Source organism: Nanorana parkeri, unplaced genomic scaffold (assembly GCF_000935625.1).
Source record: "Nanorana parkeri isolate BGI_ZX_2015 unplaced genomic scaffold, ASM93562v1 scaffold233, whole genome shotgun sequence".
NCBI classification, from domain to species: domain Eukaryota; kingdom Metazoa; phylum Chordata; class Amphibia; order Anura; family Dicroglossidae; genus Nanorana; species Nanorana parkeri.
The window spans coordinates 344,218-365,334 of record NW_017306501.1 but is presented as its reverse complement, the minus strand read 5'-3'; the positions used below and the strand labels follow the sequence as shown (position 1 = coordinate 365,334).

The 21,117-nt window shown below is 45.1% G+C and overlaps 1 protein-coding gene across 1 annotated transcript in view; it reads left to right on the top strand.

Annotated features, from left to right (window-relative positions):
• LOC108786896 (cytidine monophosphate-N-acetylneuraminic acid hydroxylase-like) overlaps window positions 1-21,117 on the top strand; it is a 104,183-nt gene that overhangs the window by 67,103 nt on the left and 15,963 nt on the right. The window contains exons 6-9 of the mRNA XM_018556294.1: window positions 5,956-6,146; window positions 12,594-12,741; window positions 14,479-14,560; window positions 15,024-15,161. Coding sequence (XP_018411796.1) covers window positions 5,956-6,146; window positions 12,594-12,741; window positions 14,479-14,560; window positions 15,024-15,161 — 559 coding nt within the window. The remainder of the gene's footprint in view (window positions 1-5,955; window positions 6,147-12,593; window positions 12,742-14,478; window positions 14,561-15,023; window positions 15,162-21,117) is intronic.

Sequence of the window (21,117 nt, the reverse complement as noted above, 5' to 3'; positions counted from 1 at the left end):
GCAGCAAACGTTTGTGGGTAAAGGGTTAACTGAGGAGTTAACCAACCCTGGTGACGATCGCTCTGTCTGCTGGCCTGAGATTGTGTCCCACGAGCTGGGAAATCTCTGTGCAGGGTGAGGCTGAGAGTGATATCACCACGTCCCTGTGATGCCATGCTCGGTTCAGAACTGTGTATAGTCACGTGTGATTGACCTACAGCAGGTTTGGGCCGGGCGTACGTCACAGTAACAGACTAGCAACATTGCATGTCGATAATTGCTTACTCTTGGGTGTCCAGTTTTTTTTTTTTCTTGGAGTGATTATTGTATTTCTTCTTTTGCTGCCTTTCTACATTGATTGCCTTAGCGTTTTGGTAGTTTTTCTATGTCTTCCCATGATGTTGGTTTGAGTATGCAATGTGTCTTATCAGTATATGACAGCTTGCAGGGTGGTATTCCCTTTGTTGCCCGAGTTGATCTTCTAATTTCAGGTTGTTCAGCAGATTTTACCATGGAATTTGGCTTATCTATTGTGAGTTCCACCTCTTGTTTTGACTGCTGTGCATCTGACAGCTTGCATCTGACCATTTCTATAAGAATGTGATTTTTTTCATTCTGCTACCCCATTTTGTTCAGGAGTGTAGGATGTGGTTGTCTGGTGTACTATACCTTGTTTCTTCAGATATGTTTCCACTTCCTTACTGATGTTTTCCCCTCCATTGTCGGTGCATATAATTCCTGGTTTCCGTTGGAATTTGTTGCTGGACATGGCTACAATTTTAATTTTTTATTATGTTTCATTCTTGTGCTTCATCAGATAAGTTGTTGTGTACCTGAACTAATCCTAAATTAATTTCCATAGCTGGTACATGGTATTGTTGAGCTTTCCAATTGCAAACAAAATCTGAATTGCTTGCCATCTTCCAGTAGCTTGGATGCGGCTCTTGTTGACTTGCAGTGTTATGTTTAGTGTCTGGGTCCATAACCTGTAGGTTATGTGTTTAGATGAAGCACTGAGATCTTGAGGAATGCTAAAATAAGTTTTACTTGCATAGGAGAATATAACATCAGAATACAGCATTGTGCAGGAAACATAAAAGGAAAACTACCAGTGTATTATAGATAAGCAAGCATAGAAAGACTAACATTGCTCTACAGCACCATCTAGAGCTCAAAAGACATAACAGTAGAATTTCAGTAATATGCTGTTGTATTGTATGATGGTGGAGCGTTGCAGGCCAGATAACTGTGGAGTATACCAGATGCTGCATGGTGTAACAGGGGCACATGGGAGTCATGTGAATGCACAGGGATGGATTTAGGGACATAGGAAAGCTCAGGTGCACCCTTGGAATCATGGGTTAGCACAAGGGCTAACTAGAGACACAGGAGTGCCCAGAAGTTACAGGGGTCACTGGAGACACAGGAGCACACGGGGTTACAGGGGACATTGGAATATAGAGAAGAGTGTGATAAAACTTGGTCCTTTATTGATGCAACAACATATCACAAAGCACATATGACTCTTCTCTATATTTCTTGTAATTGGGGCACCATCCGCTTATCATTGCAGCACCCACCAGAAACGTTGGGACCTACCAGTCTGGAGTGTGATGAGACATGGGCAATAATAGGAGTCATTGGAGATGCAGGAGTGCATAAGAGTCACTGGAGACACAGAAGCACACAGGGGTTACTGACGACATAGGAATCACTGGAGACAGAGGCGTACTGTCAGGGGGGTACGAGTGGGCCGTGAGTGGAACCCCTTGGCAGGGGCGGCAAGCCAAAGTCCGAGGTCGTGGTATACAGGGAAAATCCAAGAAGAATAGTCAGGTCCAATCCGGGCCGAGGCAGGCAGCTAGTTTCAGTAACGGAAGGGTAAGCCAAAGGGTCGGTAATCAAGAGTCCAAGCAGAGGTTCAGGAATAAAGACAGGTTCAAGGCACAGGGAGCTGGGAGATCACACCATAGGGATAGAATAACTCAGCAATGAGCCAGGGCTCTGACTGGGCTTTTATACTCAGTGAAGGATTGAGACCACTCCCCGGCTACCGAGGCAACCAGGTAGCCTCTTCATCAGGAGCCAATGGCGAGAGAGGGGCAGAGGGTGTGTGCTGGGAACCTCCCCCAGCAAGGATCACACCTGATACCAGTAACAGGTGCACTAAGTGCATGTCCCCGTGCCTGCGCGCGCAGCCTGTCCACCGCGCACTTGTCGCGAATGCGTACCCACAATCCTGGTACCAGGGGTCCTGCCAGGAAGGGGAACCCATGCCCCCCGCCGCACATGGCCACCCCGAGGAGAGGTAAGCCCCCTAGTACCCTGACACGTACAGAGGAGTTACTAGGGTAACTGGATACAGGTACAAAGAACTAGAGCAGGGGGCTAGGCTTAGGCATAGCAACATGTTGCTGAAACAATGAGCAACATATTGCCCAGCCCATTAAGCAAGCACCAATCAAGGGTGGTGACTGGAGTCTCTTCCATCTACCGCCTTTGCCCCGCCTCCTCTGCTACAGTCTTCGGCCCTCCAGTCTCCTCCATCTTCACCCTGCCTCTTCGATCTCCACCGGGTGTCCGCCCCATCTCCTGTCTCCGCCTCCTGCCGCTCCGTCCCCGTCTCCTCCTGCTCTACTGCGAAGGGCATTCAGCTAGTGCGTCCGCCCAATCTCCTGTCTCCGCCCCGTTCCGGGCCCCATCTGGCATAACAACCGAGGACGTCGGCGGTGCGGCGCCCCCCTCCCCCTGTCGCTGCACCCGGGGCAGCCACAGCGCCAGCCCCCCCGGTTGTTACGCCAGTGCTTATCTCAGAGAGTTTTGCTTTCTGTCTGAAGAATGTACAGTATTTACACACTGCGCCTGACAGTGCCACGAAAGCGAGTTGGTTATTGTTGTAAGGTAGTCAAGCAGTTATGTGAAATTTTGTTGCTTGGATATGGAAACTAATTGTTCAAAACCAGGTCGGTAATGAACATGCCAAGCAGAAGGAAAATGTATTTTGCAGATAAAACAATAAATGTTTAATAACAATCACTTTGATTACAGATTAACATTTTCTGTTACACACAAATAATGAATAGGTTTTCAGCTACACACAGGGCCATGTACCTTAACTATTAACAGAAATGTATCTTATTTGTGTATCACTCAGCTGTAGATCCTCAAATCATCTCTGAATTGGTACTGACACTGTCCTTCCTTCTGGAGGGTGGCTACTTTCGTTCCCTATGTTCCCTGTGTGTGTTGTAAAGTAGCCACCGCTCCAAGCTCACTCCCATTATGAACTACAATCTCATATTTAGTTAGATAATTTGTATTGAAGTTATAAGCTATCACTGGAGTATATCTGGTTCCCAGTCAGATGAAGATTTTGATGCTCTCTGTTTTCTGTCCAGAATGTTGTAGAGACTCCTTCTGATTTGGAGGATTCCTCTTCAGAAAAAATTCTCCTTCGTGGGGTTGTCACCAAAATTATATAGCACTGTTAACTGGTGAGGTCAGGGTTACAAGTTTGGGTTCCTGAAAATGAGGGAGGTCCCCAAAAACTTTTCTGGTGCTTTCTCTAGTAAAGGAAGTTCTTTATGCTGCCTGGCAACACTCAGATAAACTGTTTTCTCCTCCAAAAATGTTGTTTGGCAGTGCTCTTTTGAGGATTTATTCCTCAGGAAATGGTTGGTACCAGAGGTGGATGCAACTATTTTTTCAACTGAACAAATCTCTAACGGTTCTGGTAGAGGGTGTTCCTGCCCTGGAAGACTCATATTTTTATAGGGTTTACTCTCCAGACTTCTGTGATAGCCTAGAGGTTTATCAGTCCTTTGGTGGTTTGGACAAAGGGTACTGTAAGTCCAGAGACCTAGGTTTAGTGCCTTCTTATCAGGAGGTGTTGGGAAAACTAGGGCTTTATGTCTTTGTGTGGATGCCTTGATTGACACAGTGTGCCAGCTAAGCTAGGTCTTTTTTTTTTTCCGATTCAGATGTGTTGTTTCCTATGGCTCAAATATTGGTTGGCAAAACCTGTATGCAAGAAATGGTTAGAGATAATTTCCTTCACTGGAAATCATCTCTTTGTGAGAGGCCTGGATTTATTAGGAAGGCCTAGCGTGGAAAGGGCTAGGGTACCACTGAGTAATCAGTCTTCGGATATAGTTAATTGGCCCTCCTTTCGGCCCTCAGGCTTCACACCTTCTAATGGTAAGCAAGATTTCCAGGAAAAACGCAGGACTTGGTCCACTAATATACTATACCATAACCTAAGCCTTTGCTATTAAGGGATGCCCCAACTCTTTCAGGTGGGTGCATTTGCAGAGGTTTGCAAAAAATTAGTTTTGCACGTAGATGCACCCAACCCGCATTGGGTGCGTCTACGTGCAAAAACGAAAATTGCACCACACATGTTACATATTGCCGCGAACGCCGGATAGAGAGCAATAATTCTAAGGCCATAAATCACTGTTAACACTAGACTGATGAGCAGTTAAAGCTTTTAAAGTGTCGCCTATGCAAAATGTTGGATATTGTAGTTCTTTGCACAGATGCACGCAATTTTAAGACTTAACATGTTTGTGTCTATTTACCTGGCGTGACCCTGTCTTTTATATTTTACCATAAAAAGGTTATTATATTTTTATTACAGTTTCTGTGCACTAAATTTCATTTTAGTGCATGTTATCCTAAAAATACTAGTTTGATAAACATTTGCACAAATACCATGCAACATAAAAAATTGCAACTAGCATTTTCTTATTCTACGGGGCCTCTGCTTTCAGCAAATATATAATTATTGGGGGTTTTAGGCAGTTTTCTAGCTAAAAATTCAGATTATATAATGTGTGTGCATATAGTAAGAAATTGCTCCGGACAGCAAGTGGTTAAAGAATTTGTGTATTTTCAATGTTCCCCTCAAAGCCACATGAAAAGATCCTCAAGAGAAGAGAAGGGCTTTTTTTTTTATATTTGCATTGGTACATATCCACCATGGCAGTGCCAAGCTTCCCATACCTATTTTTAACGTAGTTTCCTTATAACCCTAAAAATTGTCAGAACTTACTAACAAGATTTGCCTCCCATCGACTTCAGCAGTGTTTAATGCTAAGTTTGGGTTTCATGGATTTTAGGCAGCATGGTCCGAACTCCTGCAAACCTAAACCTAAGGGTTAACTACTCATTTGTGTCTAGCGAGGAAAATAAAAGAAGTTATACTCACCTGATCCTCCGAGCTGGCTTGCTCTTTGATCGGTCCCTGGAGCTTCTCTCCCCCTCCACTGCAGTGGGCTAAGGTCCCATAAATCATCACATTCTATACACAGTCTATAGGACATAAGGACACTGAGGGAGATTCCATTGCTGCAGCGTAAGAGTAGATAGGCTCAAGGGAGTGCTGTCACAGCCTGGCTCCGAGGACTGGGTGAGTATAACTTTGTTATGTTCCTTGCTAAAGGGCCATCTTTGATATTGATTGGACCCTGGGCAAAAATGTTCTTGGGCAGCCCCTACCCGCCACGCCCCGACCCACATCCACCATACAATGCAGAGCAGATAGGAGGAGACAACAGAGGGAGACATGACCCCGTGTGAGACATCACGCGGTAACGCTACGCGGTGTACGTCAAGGGCGGAACAACACTTACAGTATGTGATGCTGATCGCACAGTAAACAGAACAGTGCAACGTGTGTATCTTTTGCAGGGTAAAGGGGACGCTGCTTTGGGCCCCACAACAATGACTGGGCCCGGTGCAACTGCCCCTTTTGCCCTGCGTTCAAGACAACCCTGTCTACACCAAAACAAGCAGTTAACCCTTGTAGTGGGGCTAAACCCGCACTAATAATAGCTTTTCCTGCTTTAAAGTATACATTTTTGTCCGCAAAATAAATTGGTAATCAATGTTTCATTTTGTTGACAGGTTCTGTTAAATATCTCTTCATATCTAGCCATGTCTATTGAATAATCCAACTTTAATAATGGTTTGCAGATTACCTATTTAACTCATGCCTGCATGGAACTGAAGCTGGGGCAGAAATATATGGTATTTGATCCTTGGGTGATTGGTCCTGCCTTTGCTCGAGGATGGTGGCTACTTCATGAGCCCCCATCTGACTGGCTGGAGAGGTTGTGTCGTGCTGACCTCATTTATATAAGCCACATGCACTCTGATCACCTTAGGTAAGTGTGCACTTCAATATTACTAAATATCATTATTTTCCAACAATGTCATACACAGAGCCCAACTCCAGCTCTTTTTTTAAATCTTTAAAACAAGGAATGGGTCCCTTCAAAAGATTAATCTGTTTTGTGCTACCTTTGTCCCCACGGCAATGATTTCCCATCACTTCCAGTCCTGACAAACAATGAGGGTAATCTCCCCAATGGGACACATACCACAAGTAAAAACCAGACAGAAAATCTATCTCTTCCCTACTCTGTGCCAAAATGAAAAAGGTTTTATCTGAAGTTGGGCTGTAACAAATACAATAATTACTGTTTTATTCAGTTTACTTTAGTTCTGCAGCTATTTTATGCATATTGCTAAGAGTTTTGTTATTATAAAGAGAGATAAATGTCTACTTTACTTTTTTCACAACTTTTTTTTCTTTTTCCTGATAAAATGGAAACGACACATTCAGCTAACAGACCACACTCATGTACTGTGCATCAAGAATGTTTTTAGGATAACTGTACAGCAGGTTCACTCTTCCATTATTAGCAGATATGAAAGCCCTTTTTTTCTTTCCTTGTGGGATTTTTATCGACATGTATCTTCTGGCAAGCTTGTATGCTACTCCATAGTCACTGTGGCTTACTTTGCAGCTTCTGTATTTGTATACTCCTTGGCTCTGTCTTGGGGGACCGTACCCAGACCCCACCTGGAAGAAGCTAATAGGTGCTCACCTTGGCACAAAGAGCAATGTTATGAGTTACCCACAGGTCCTGAGGTCTACCTGTTTGGCATGACCTTGCCCCTGTAGGCCCTTTCCATGGGTATGCCACTGAGAGGGTGGAGATCTGGTTGGGACTTCTCTTCCCTTGAAATCCCACCTGTCCTGCTCCAAGAAAGCGCTGGTTGGTAAGTAGTTGAGGACTCTGCCCAACTGGAAGCCACAGTGCTGATGCTCCAGGCCCCTGGGGTTTACAAAGGTAAGAGCAGGGCATGACAGATTCAGTCAGATTCCGTTTTTTGTTTTTTTTATTGTTGCCATTTTGCCCTAGCCAAGGGAACAGCACTGCCATGACCTCCGCTACATATGCTGTGCTGTGCACCATTTTTCTCTGCATGGCACACTTTCTGACTCTCCCTCTTCTGCTTCCTGCCTGCTGCAGCAACATACTACAGCACAGCTTGGATGCATCTAAATGTTCTCCGTACTTTGCGGCTATCTGGGTCCAGGACGATTCGGATGCTTGGGTCCAGAAGATTGTCTCCAGGGGCTACTACCTGGAGTTCCAATCTATGTCTCCACACCGCTTCATGCCATTCAACCAGTCAGCTTCTCTGAAAAGGCAGGTGCATCTTCATAGTGCTCTCAAGTAGCTTCTTGAAGAAGGGGTAAATAATTTTTGTTCCAGAACAAGAAAGGTTCCATGGTTTTTACTTAAACCTGTTTACAGTCCCCTAAGCAAAAGAAGGCATTCTTCCCATTCTGAAACTCCACATCCTCAAAAATTATTTCCAGTTAAAAAATTTGGTATTGGTCGATCATGGCCTCCCTGGAGCACGGGTCAGTGCAGTTGTTTCTTCTCTGCTGGACCTCACGGCTGCAAGGTCATCCAAACAGGATTATGTGAAACACTGGCAGAGAGGCTTCTTCATTTGTCAACATCTGGATTCCAGGGAATAGTCCCTTCACCTAGAAGTGTTTCCAAGCCCTTGGTCATAGGTGGGGATGCTAGATCTCCTGGCCCCCAGATTCAAAAACAAGCTAGACAGATTTATTTCCAGGACCAGGGATTGTTGGGCCTTCACAGTGGATGCTCTAGTGACTCTGTGCAATAATCTCAATCTTATTTTCGCCTTTCCACCACTGCAGCTTCTCATCGCCTGCTTTGCAAGATGGAGGGTATTCCTGTGATCCTTATCACACTGAACTAGACCAGGAGGTTGTGGCACTCTACCTAATTAATCTCCTGGTAGGCTCTCTGTGGCCCCTCTGTGAATTGTCAGGCTTTTCTGTCCCAAGGACCAGTTTTTCATCCTGTTTTTCAGTCAATGGCATTAATTACCTGGTTGCTAAAGCTCAGATTTCAGACTTGGTCATCCCTACCCTTCTCATAAAATGTACCTTTGCACTTGGAAAGCCTTATTCTCTTGGTGGGAAGTCAGTGGCTTCTATCCCTGAAAGTTCTCTGTAGGACGAATTCTGTCATCTCTTCAATCTGGCCTAGACTAGCAGCTAGCCTTGAGTATCCTCAAAGGTCAAGTGTCAGCCTTAGCCATTCTTTTTTAAAGATTGCTGGCTTCTAACAACATGGTGAAGGCAATCATACAGGGTATTGCTCACATTGTTCCCAAGTGTACAATCCAGTAGGTCCATGAAACTCCAAACTAGTTCTGTGAGCTTTGCAAGAATCTCTTTCAACCTAATAGGGATATCCCCTTGTCTTCCCTCCTAACTTCCTTGTGTTACATGGGGATAAGGTTCTTTTGCACCCCGAAACCACCCATCTTTACAAGATGGTCGCCTCCATCCACCTTAATAGGGCATTGTGCTTTCCTCTCTATATCCTGCATATCCTAGGAAAGGGGTAGGCAATCTTGGCACTCCAGCTGTAGTGAAACTACAAATCCCATCATGCAGCTGCCTCAGGGAGCCATGCCCGTGGCTCAGTCTGGCAATGCCTCATGGGACTTGTAGTTCCACAACAGCTGGAGTGCCAGGGTTGCCTTCCCCTGTCCTAGGGATACAGTCTCAACACTGTCTTAACGTAGTATGAGTTGTTCAAGTCTATCTCCCTGCTACAGCTTCTCTTAGACAGTTGGATTTTCCCTCTGGCATTTCAGAAGGATTAGTTGTGGTATTATTCAAACCTATTGTAAAGCGCTGTGCAAACTGTTGGCACTATATAAATTCTAGATAGATCCATTAGCTGCACGCTAACCCAGGCATAGAGTGCAGCTAATGGATCTGTCATCTGTGTGCAGCTTTTATATGCTGTGCCTTGTTCTGTTTACTTCTGGATTTAGGATTATCTTCTGATTTGAAGGCTTGTTGGCATTGCTCTCTTGTGAGTATAGTGTAACTCTTGCTTCTACAGTTTGCTCAATAAAAAAACTGTCTACACCAGAGAAGGCAACCCCTGCTTATTTTTATGTTTTGACTATATACATTCTATATAAAAATATGGTTTAAAGCAGTGGTTCTCAACCCGTGTAACCTCGGGACCCACATGTTTCCTTGGTCATTAAGGCGTGACCCAAAAATGATTTCATTTCTGAAACATTCGTCGCGACCCACGAGTTGAGAACCACTGGTTTAAAGGACTTCATAGGCATTTCAGCATCAGATTCCCAGATTTGCAAGGTGGGCATCTGGGCTTCTGTCCACACGTTTCTTAGGTTCTACCATGTAGATGTTTAGGCCTCCTTTGATGCCAGTTTAGGTCATAAGGTGCTTACTTGAGTTCTTTTGAGTCCTTACTTGAAACTTGTGTGATGCGGGCCTGTTGGCGTTGGTTACTGTATTGCCCACCCCTCAGTTGAACTGATTTTGGATGTTTCAGTGGTCTAAGGATTAACCTCTTGCCGTCCGCCCGTAGTAAAAAAAACGGACGGACGGCACTGCTGCATTTGCGGGTTGCCGTCTCCAGACGGCAATTATTTTCTGCTCGCGCGCGCCCCCTAGCGGGCACGCACGGGCAGAAAAGACCCGACGTTTAAACACACCCGTTACCGGGTGTTTGACATATAGGCGATCAGCGGGTCCATAGCCCGCCGATCGCCTATATGTGCTCGTCCTGATCGTGCTGATCTCCGTCCGGGCTGTGAATGCAGAAGTGATGTGTATTACATCACTTCCGCATTCACCTGTCAGTCATCTGGCTGCTATAGCCAGAGAGAAGAAGCTGATAAAGCAGATCTCTGCTTCATCAGCTTCTTTTGGGGTCCACAGGTGAAAAATGGCCTTGATGGGAAGGGGGTTTAACACCGCAGATGTCAACTGGTTAATGTAGCCTTGTCCTGTAATGTACAATTCAGAAAATAGGATTTTTGTCTTACCTGTAAAATCTCTTTCTTGGAGTACATTATAGGACACAGACCCCCTATCCCCTCTGTTCCTATGATCCACTCCTATTATTGTTTCCTAAACAAATGAGGTTTGTTGGGAGGGTTTACATAGGGCTGTCCTTACAGTTTGTTTGCCAGTGTCCAGTCACCTGAAGACAGCTGCATATACAGTAGCCCAATGTTCTAAGGATTAAAAGAACCTTTGTCCTGTAATGTGCTCCAAGAAAAGGGTTTTACAGGTAAGACAAAAATCTTTGATTTATTCTTAACAAGAAGTAAAGGGCTTTAAAACAAGCCCTCAATGACCTCTCTAGCTTTATGTACTCTAAAAGTAGTTTATCCTTAAATATCACTACAGAGACTTTGAATTGCATTTTCAGTCAGTTTCTAATACCTTACAGCACCTCCTGTTTGTTTACATCAGAATGTTGGTGGGCTGCCAAGTCTCTGTTGCCATAGAATATAAGGGCAAAGGAGCTGAAATTTGAATGCATTTTTTTTGTGAACTTTTGAAGATGCGTTTCTCAAATATGCCTATGACTGCAGTAGTCATTCAGAGTTTTTTGTAAAGTACTTTTCTGTATCACCCATTGAGGGACAGAAGATTGTAGAAAGTCTATGACCTATGGGTTATACTGCAGCCTTCAGATGGTTTTAAACACTGGCAAAACAAAAACCATTAAGCCAGCCCCTGTATAAACCCACCTCAACTGCTATGCCTCGGATTTTTTGCTAGCGTCCTAGGACGTTGGATGCCTTTTCCTCAGCTCTGCTGTGGAAAACCCTAATTTTTTTTTTTTTTATACTATTTCCTCTTCCATTAAGACATATTGTTTTTCCAGTGATAGTTTTTTTGTTAACTTTAGTCAAGACCTAAATTATGCTGCCTAAGCTTGGCTCTTCATAGCAGCCATCTGGTTTCCTTTGCTCTTGCATTTGAAGTCATACACAGACCTTGGTGTACTGAAGATTGTGGGGATAACCTAGAATGTGACCCTTGAGCACTGGGCTTTGCCAGTGGCGCTATCCTAGCATAGTGTACAGTTGTGATGTGGGATATGCGTGAATCCTGAACATAGGGCATGAACCACATTGAGGTCTATGGGAGCCGAATCTTCCTTTTTCTTTTTGGCCTTTGCAACAGGTTACTGTTATTCCACTTGTATTTCCCCCATGGCAGATGTTCAATTATCCTCCACATTGTTGGTAAAGGCTTATGGCTCCTTCAAGTTCCAGTTTCCCGTTGCAGTTTGTTAGCACTGATCTGGAACATCAGGCTGATTTTACATGTCTTTCATCAACAATGTCCTTCTTTACCTTGTTGGTTGGTATTCATCTTGCATTAAATTCCACATGTGTTGGGTTTTTTTCTAGTGCCCACCCCTTGGCTATACTGCTTTTGTATGTCCCACATGCCATAGACTATTCTACAATACTGTTTCCCTCAATGGATGATAAATAAAATAAGGGCTTTTGTACTTGCTGTATTATCTTTTTCTTGGAGTACATTGGAGGCATAATGGCTGGGGTTATATGGAGGCTGGCATAACGGTTTTTGTTTTGCCAATGTTTAAACCCCATGTCATAGACTATTCTACAATCCTGCATCCCTCAATAGACTCCAAGAAAATAGTAAGTATAAAATCTTATTTTATTGCTTATGATATGTAAATACTTTAATGTGCATAATCTGGGACACAGGTGTACTTTACATTTACTTAGTGTGCAATGGAATCCTACTTGTCTTACCATTGTCACTTACTAGCAAGACCAATTTGAAACCTCTCTTGCCATTTTGCAATTATAATGAAAAAAGGCCATCTTCACGTACACCACTGATTAATGTTAAAACATGCAAAGTATTGTGTTGGGGAGCTGCCTTCCATATGGAGGTGGCAGTTTCCTTGCTGGCACCAGTGGCATCGCTACAGGCCCTCTCTAACCTAATTTAACTACTTACCTAGAACAAACTTGCAGACAAGTGTGGTCAGAAGTTCAGAATTTATATGCATATTTAATTAAGGTCAGTGACACAGAAAGTGTTGAAGCTGTAGAATCAACCTGACAACCACAAACTTCAGAAGGAGGAAAGCTGTGGTTGCTCACATGTCTCTCACAGTACAGGTGTCCTTAAAGGATACTTTGTGGAAAAAGCCCTCTATTTTAAAAATAACAAATGTGGTGCTGCAAATATGGAGAATAAGGACTAAAAATAATGTAAAATGACTTTTTCCTCCAGAAAGAGAAAATAACAACTAAGATCAGTTCTTATTATGTGTATCTTGTCATTGGGATACTATGTCTGTAATTTTCTTGTTTCATTTTTGCATAAAGCAGGGCTCTTTTCATACGTTATAATAATACATTGCTGGACTTTTCCCCAAATCTAGTTATCCTACACTCAGGAAGCTTGCTGAGAGAAAACCAGATGTGCAGATATTTGTTGGAAAAACAGAACGGCCTGTGTTTTGGTACCTGGACAAGAGTGGTGTTACTCTGACAAATGTCAATGTTGTCCCTTTTGGAATCTGGCAGCAGGTGAAACAACACTTTAAATGAATATTATTTTCCAACATGTGTGATATATATTGTATTAAAAAATCTGTAATCTGTAAGTTATGTGCCATGTGTAATGATATAATGACAGGGTTGCAAAGGGAATCTAATAAAACAACACAAGATGATATTGCTTGTTTTAAATCTTGCAAGTTTCCAGGCTTTTCCATCATCTAGCTTCACTGTCTAGAGAGTGAGTAATTCAGAATAAAGCGGAGGATGTGGATGACTACCTGGGAACCTGTGGGTAATAAAACAAGTCAGCAATGGTAGCTGCTTGTAGGTGACCTGTTGCTAGCTGGGAGAAGTCTGAGCAGAATAAACCCATAAAAGAAGACTTATGCTTATCTTTCTGGTGGGCAGTGTGGTAAATCTCCATTCCCTTCCTAAGCTGCTGTCTGACATTTCAGGATGTGTTGGATAGCTTTGTGATTCATTCAGCAAACCCCTATGTCCAGGGCCGGACTGGGACTAAAAATAGGCCCGGGCATTTTAGACTGAGCAGCCCAATCACGTGACCACCAACAGGCCCCACCCCTCACAACAGGGGGCGGAGCCAAACACAGAAGCGTAATCGAGGACATATTGCTATAGAGAAACGTATCTCGCTGGCCCCCCAACCCTCCTGGCATTCTCTGCACTAAAGTAGCTACCTGAGATACTTTGGTGGGCTGTGCAGAATCTATGCTGGGCTCTGCCAGCACAGTCCTCTTACCTTGCACGGCCTGACCCCTTTGGAACACGGCCTCCTCATACTCGGCGCCCGACACGGCCTCCTTGTCATCTTCACTGCCCGACTGGAGCTTCAGCGACGCCTCCCGCCTCCTCCGTGGGGGTATCTGCCTCTTCCATGTCTCTGCCTGTTCCATCTCGGGGGCACTCAACACATTTTTTTCTCTCATGGGGGCCGGTTGCCATATTTCATACTTTAAAATAAAGTGTAACTATATCCAGTTTAAGTACTACAGACACCAATATACACACAATAAGGTCCTATTCATATCTGTAGGTTTAGGTGCAATTAGGGATTCCTGCATCAGAAACTTGCATTTTACTGCAGCAGAAATCCCTAATCTGGCGTTTACAAGTGACAGCTGTCACCTAGTCAAGTTAATGATCAGGTGACAGCAGCTCCATGTAAACGCATGCACACCGCATGTAGTGCTCCCACACCAGCGCCCTCTAGTGTCTACTCTGTGGTAGTGCCGGCTCTGCTCGCTACCACACAGTAGACACTGCCCTGCTCAGAGCCGGCTATCGGGCATAGTGGACGGACCCGAACACAATCAGGTTGATTGTGTTCGGCTCGGCCCACCGGGCAAGTGCCCGGTTTGCCCTATGGCCAGTCCGGCCCTGCCTATGTCAATACTACATCTGGTAGTGAAGTAGGAGTTGACAGAAGGAACCACAGTGTGGAGCAGGAAACACACTATCTGACACACTCGATAGTGTCCAATAGCAGTGACGGTTGTAACTCACAAATGAACTGATGATTTCCCCTGCCGTCTGTTGAGCAGGTTATTATTATTATTCTTTTGCATGGTTATTCTGCTCTAACTTTTGCCAGCTGGTAACAGGGTCACTTTACCCTCTTACTGACCATTACAATAATAAGATTACATTTAGTGGCCTGTGTTAGTAAACATCCTCAATACATGTATTATATACTTTACCTTTTCATAACTCCTATAGGGTTCCAACTGTTGTTTTTTTTTCAAGGTGGATGCAGATCTCAGATTTATGATACTGATGGACGGAGTTCATCCTGAAATGGACACTTGTATTATTGTAGAATACAAAGGTAAAACTTTTTCCAATTTCTGTTTCCAATATATTTTGTTACTATTACTATACAAGATTCATATAGGGCCAACAGTTTGCACAGCACTTCACAATGTAAATGGAGACAGAACAGTTAAAGAGGGTTAGGATGGCCCTGCTTGTAGGAGCTTGCAATCTACAAAGGAGGGGCAAGGGATACAATAAAGTAATAACTGTGTGGGGATGAGTTGATGGAGAAAGCAAAAGTTCAGTTGTTAGGCAGAGGCGGAATAGGATTCACTGAAGAGGTTTTAGGGATCATCTAAAGGCAGAAAGAGTAGCAGATTTATGGATCACCTAAAGGCAGAAAGGGTAGGAGATAACCAGGCAAATTTGGGTAGGGAGTTCCAGGGAAAAGATTCTGGAGAAATTCTAAAGGACTTATCCAGTCTCTAGTAGTTCTTCATAATTCACAAACCAGTATGTGACTTTGATACCTATAGGTCATAAAATCCTCAATACGGTGGACTGCACTCGGCCTAACGGTGGAAAGCTACCCACAGATGTTTCTGTGATGATGAGTGACTTTGCTGGAGGTGCATCTGGGTTTCCAATGACATTCAGTGGTGGAAAGTTTACAGGTAAGCCTTCAAATCTGTAAAACAAAAATTCTGCAAGTTCTAAGTTATAACTGTTTGCTTTATATGTAGTATATAATAGCAACATTTGCCCATTTGTTGACTAGGATGACTACTGACTTCCTTGCACATTTCCTAGCAGTATTATTGTACAATACAGTGCACAGAGTTCAGCAGTTTGGGAAATGCAATGCATGGCAGCGGTTTTTGTTACATTGGCAACGGTTAGTGAAAAAGTGTGTGAGTGCAGTGGCGATCAGTAGAAAAGTGTGTGGGTGACGTTGGGGCAGTAGAGAAGTGACTGGGCGCTGTAACATTTAGTGGAGAAGTCCATTAATGAAGTGGAGGACACTGTAGATGTATGCAATGTGCAGCAGTTCAAGGGCAGTCAGTGGAGAAGTGAATGTAAGTACAGAGGTAGTAAGTTCAAGAGTGCATGTTTGTCAAGTGGTGACCATTGGAAGAGTGCTTGGGTGCAGAGGTTGTCATTGGGGAAGTGAGCAGGTGCAGTTATGGACAGTGGAGAAGTGTGCAGATGCAGTGCTGGTCAGTGGAGGAGAGTGTGGGTGCAGTGGCAGTCAGTGGAGAAGTGTGTAGCTATAGTGGTCGTCAGTGGAGGAGAGTGTGGGTGCAGTGCTGGTCAGTGGAGGAGAGTGTGGGTGCAGTGCTGGTCAGTGGAATAGAGTGTGGGTGCAGTGGCAGCCAGTGGAGAAGTGTGCAGATGCAGTTCTGGTTGATGTAGGAGAGTGTGGGTGCAGTGGAGAAGTGTGTATCTGTAGTGATGGTCAGTGGAGAAGTGTGCAGGTGCAGTTAGTCAGTTAAGAAATATGCTGTGTGAGCCAATACACTGCAAATCAGTAAAGTACATGTAGATGCAGTAATGATCAGTGGAGGTGTAGTGGCAGTCAATGGAAAAGTGTGCGAAATGTCCTTTGCATTAGGGTGGAAGCAAAAATTTTAACTCGCATGCCCGCATCACTTACTTGTGGATCCCTTGATGCTATTAGCAGCCAACAGTCACGGGATCCTCAGCCACACTGCAATAGCCATGTAAGTAAGAGGTAGAACAAAGCTAGTTCTCACTCTCTGGGCTCTTTAGGTTTTAAAGTAATATAGAATTACTATACAATTGGGTAAAATCATGCTAATATGTGTCATCTTCTAAAATACAGATATGACAAATTAGATTCTGTTTATATAAGCTGACAAGTTGACAAACCTAGCAGACCATTACTGAAGATTCTGAAGGGCAGATAGAGCTGAATATTGTTCCCCCAGTTTAACAAAGCTGCCTAGGGAGTCTACTTAGCCCACAGGCATGCATGCTCATGTATTGCAAACATGCTCTGCCTACTATCTTTTTTTGCATTAAAATAAGACATTTAGATATTTTGGGGTGTATTTATGAAAACGGGAGCAAAAATAATTTGAAGGAGCTGTTCATAGCAACCAGGGCTATCCCTAGACCCCCGCCAACTGATTGTGGAAAGGGCGTTGGGGAGATGCTGGCAGTGCACGAGATGGCCAGGGGGATGGGGGGCTGTTGTGCTGGCAGTGCACAGCGAGACCAGGTGGGAGCAGGTGGGATTGGTGGGTGCACCAGGGGGGGTGCAGGGGAGTGGTGTTACCTCCGCTGTCCTGCCCACCTCTCTGACATCATTGATTGCCATGGGCTGGCCAGAGTGTCCCGCTTAGCTTCTGGCAACCAGTGATGTCACTGGTTGCCACGAGCTGGGCGGGTCACCAGCCAGACCGTCACAGTTCGCTAAGAGCTTTTAGAGGGGCTGCCAAGCCTCTTCCCAATGTTAAGGATATGTGGCATGCCTGGGGAAACAGTCAGATATGGATTTTGAGGGGGACCTCAAGTGTTTTTTTTAGAAACAGAACAAAGCTGGACGGGAATTGTCATCTAGCAAAAGTTTGTTGTTTTTTTTTTTTTTCATATCTCACTTTTGCAGGATACATTATAGTGGTGTGCAACTTCACATGCCTAAGTTTTACGGCATCCCTCAAGCACGTTATTTTAAAAAATTGTCTATTTTTTTTTATAAATTCTTTATTTCACATTTTCCAAACAATACAGGTACTATATCAAGAGATATGGTAGGAGGGGGAAGAGGGAGTGGAGAGGGGGAGAAGGAAGGCGGGAGAAGGAGGATGAGCAACAGTGGGTTATGTGTCAAGCCTCGGCAATGTCCGCTGTTTGCGTGGCTGCCGCTCACTCCCTCAGGAGGAGTTCTGTAGTAGGGCGGTGAATTTGGCCGTTTGGGCAACGTCAGTCCAATAGAACCACGTCTTGCAGTGTCTAGCATGTTGGCCTCTTCCGGACCAGACCAGGTCCTCCATTCTCTCCACCTCTCCAACTTTGTGAAGCCACATGGACATCGTGGGTGCCTGGGACGATTTCCTCAACGCTGGAATACAGCAGCGTGCTGCGTTCAGGAGGTGTGGAAGGATAGACAATTTATAGTGTTTTCTGGGGAAGGAGTTATGGTGGAGGAGAAAAAAGGCTGGGTCCCATGGGATTTCTCTGTCCGTGAATTTACCCAGTAAGGATTTCACAGAAGACCAGAAAGGGGTCACCCTCGGGCAGGACCAGAAAATATGAAGTAAGTCACCGGGAGCTTCGTTACAGCGCCGGCAACAGTTGGGCACAGATGGGTACATTGAGTGGAGGAGTTGGGGGGTTCTGTACCAGCGAGTGAGGAGTTTAAACCCTGATTCCTGGACTCTCGTATGAATGGAGGATTTAAGGGAGAAGTACTGAAGTCTCGTTATTTGGGTAGGAGTGAAACTAACACCTAGATCCCGTTCCCATTTACTGATGTAAGCGGGGACACTATCTGCTATAGGAGTTGGGTCCCGGCTCAGTACTTCCAGTGGGTCGTCACCGCTCAGGGTGTCTAAGGTAGGAAACCTGGTCCCCGTTCCCTGAACCTATACATGAAATGAAACCAGTTGCTACCCATCCGCCAGGGGAGGTGTATATGCCTAACCCTGTGGGCTCCTGGTGGTAGGAAGCTAAGGTATGGACTATCGATGGAGTATATGTAGGGTGGTCTCACTCCCAATCCACCCCCCATAAACTTGGGGGGAGGGGGGAGCTCGCCACCCGACGGGTCAGGTACCTCTCTGCTGAAGTCCCTCCGTGAGGATGCAGCATGATGGGGGAGCCCATTGCGAGGATCTAGATGTCCACCTCCGGTTCTGTCAAAATAAAATAGAATACTGCAAAGTACCTGGAGGAAACAAGTGACAGTCAATCATGAAAGGAGCAATGGTATAAGGAGGGGCGTAGTTCAGATGGGGTATAGCAACAGTAGGAGTTAGGCCTCTCGGGCATTTGGGGGACCAGTGCGAAGCCCTGTCCTCCGAGTAGTGTTGCGGGGGCTGTTGGAGACGCCACCTGAGGAGCGTGGTCGGTAAGGAGTGGTGTTCCGGGGGTACCGTGATACCCTCAATCTCCAAGAAGGCGAATAAAGCAGGTAGATCCTCAGGGGTCTTCAATGTAAAGGTCCTTTCCGATTTCCGAACTACTAGATGGAACGGGAAACCCCATCTGTAGGTGGCACCCGAGTGCCGTATAGCCTCCAGTAGTGGTCGGAGTAGACGCCTCATAAGTAGGGTACGTCTGGAGAGATCCGGATATAGCTGGATAGTTGCACCGTCAAAGTCTAATGGACCTTTACGCCACACACATTGCATAATATCATCCTTAACAGCGAAAAAATGTATTCTGCAGATCACATCTCTCGGCCTATTCGAGTCCTGAGACCTGGGGCCTAGGGATCTGTGAGCCCTGTCGATCTCAATGGGCGTTTCAGGGGGATTGTCCAAGTAAAGGTTGAAAATATCTCGGACAGTGGCCCTAAGGTCCGAGGGGCCAGTAGATTCAGGGAGTCCTCGAATGCGTACGTTATTCCGTCGGCCCCGATTATCTAAGTCATCTAGATGAAGGACAGCGGCAGACAGTTGTTGTTGAGAAGTGGATTGGGCGGTCTCCAGGGTAAGGACCCTGCGGAGAAGGTCAGATTGCGTTTGTTCCACAGAAGCAACCTGGGAAGTAATGGAGGAGAGTTCCTGTTTAACTTCGGCCAGGTCCTGCTTGTAGGCAGTTTCAATACGAGTAGCAAAGGATTCAAAATCCGCTTTAGTAGGAAAGGTGGATGCCAGATCTGCTTTAGTGGGAAGGGCACTTATGAGGCGTCTGAGGTCAGCATCTAGTATCCCAGGGGAGGGGGATTGTTCAGGGGCCCCTGCTGGAGAGTCCTGGAGGGAGTGTAATATGGGTTCAGATCTCCACGAGCCCACAGAGCCCTCAGCAGTGTCCATCACTGGGGGGAGGGACCAATCTGCTGGTTCCCTGGATGTGCAGGGTGATGTGGGTGTCTGATCCCTGTGAGGCCGGGGGGGGAGAGCCACAGCAATCCCCTTACCTCGGGGTTCAGTCGGAGGAGTCTGGCCTGCATTCGGATCCCGATTCCCTGCCATTGCGGTATCGATGACGTCACCGTGGCCCGGGGATTGCGGCCGTGTCTGTTCCTCAGCTAACCCCGGCCCTTCTACCACCTCGGGAGAGGGGTCTGGCGGCGATTCGGGTCTGATGCCCTGTGACCTAGTCTCCCGGTGAGTCGGGCGGTTCTCGGTTCTGGAAGGGGAGATAGATGCCGCGTCGTCGGAGGGGGTCAGGCCGTAATTTAGGCCGGGTGGTGTGGAGGATTCGTCAGCGGTTGTAGGCCTCGGCCGCACACGGGGGGGCGCTCTTCAGGGAGGTGGGTGGGGGTTACATATAACCTCTTGAAGGCAGTCTTGGGGGTATACTGTGATCCCCTCGACTTGCCCCTTCTTCTCATAGTGCCAGGAGCTGGATGTGTGGAGAAGTAGGTTCCTTTTCAAGTAAGTCGGGCCGGGAGCACAGAGAATGCACAGCTCACACGGCCATTGCCAAGCCACGCCCCCGTATTGAAATTGTCTATTTTTAATGTTGCCCTTTAAGCTGCATTAAAAGACCCGCTACCCACTAAATTCATTTAGATATTAGGACGATTCTTGGATTTTAATTTCCATGGGTCAGGGATAGGACCTGATTGCAATTGTAGACAAAAAGAAATAGTAATGAAAGCACATTTAATGTATTTTCAGTGTTTTTGTAGATAAACATTTAAAAGAGTTCAACTTGATGTAAATAATCTTATCAATACATGTTAATGTCTTAATGTTCTTTCCATATATTACTACTAGTCATTAATGAACATGAGGAAAGCCATGTTCACTTATTCCATATTAAGGCTCTGTTTCCTGGATTGGCTAGCATTCAAAATTAGGTACTCTCTTCTTGGTTGATTTTAACACAAACACAAAGACATTGCATTGACCCACAGTGAACTCGCACTAGCAGCTAATCTACAAATCTCTGTATTTACTATAATATCAAACAGATGAAAAAGGCAAACATGTAAAAATGTGAAAGTCATTCCTAAATGCCTTTATTGTTACACTTGCAATAATATGTCTGATGTTTACACCTCCCTCATAATTGTTCTTGGAGAAAACATCAGACAAGTTGGATTTTTCATACACCATCACAATTTTTCCCCAAAGGATAAAATAGAATACATGCTACAAGAGTGCATGTAGTGTATCTGTTTGGAAGAAAATGACTACAAGAATATTCCACAGCTTAGAGAGTTGTTGATGTTGTTGGGCTGGTAATGCTAACTAATTGTAGCCTTTGGATCACATTGTGTTCCCCTTTAGTCATTTATCATGGAATTTTTCAAATACACAATTATTTTATTACAACTAGAAATGAGTTGCACAGTTTAAGGCTAGGTTCAAACTAGGGCGATCCGTGACCTCATGGCAATCGTGCACCACCGCCGATCGCGCTGGTGGTGCCATTATTTTCTAATGGCACCTCAGCGGCGCCATGTAGATTGCACGGTTTCCCGCCATGAAA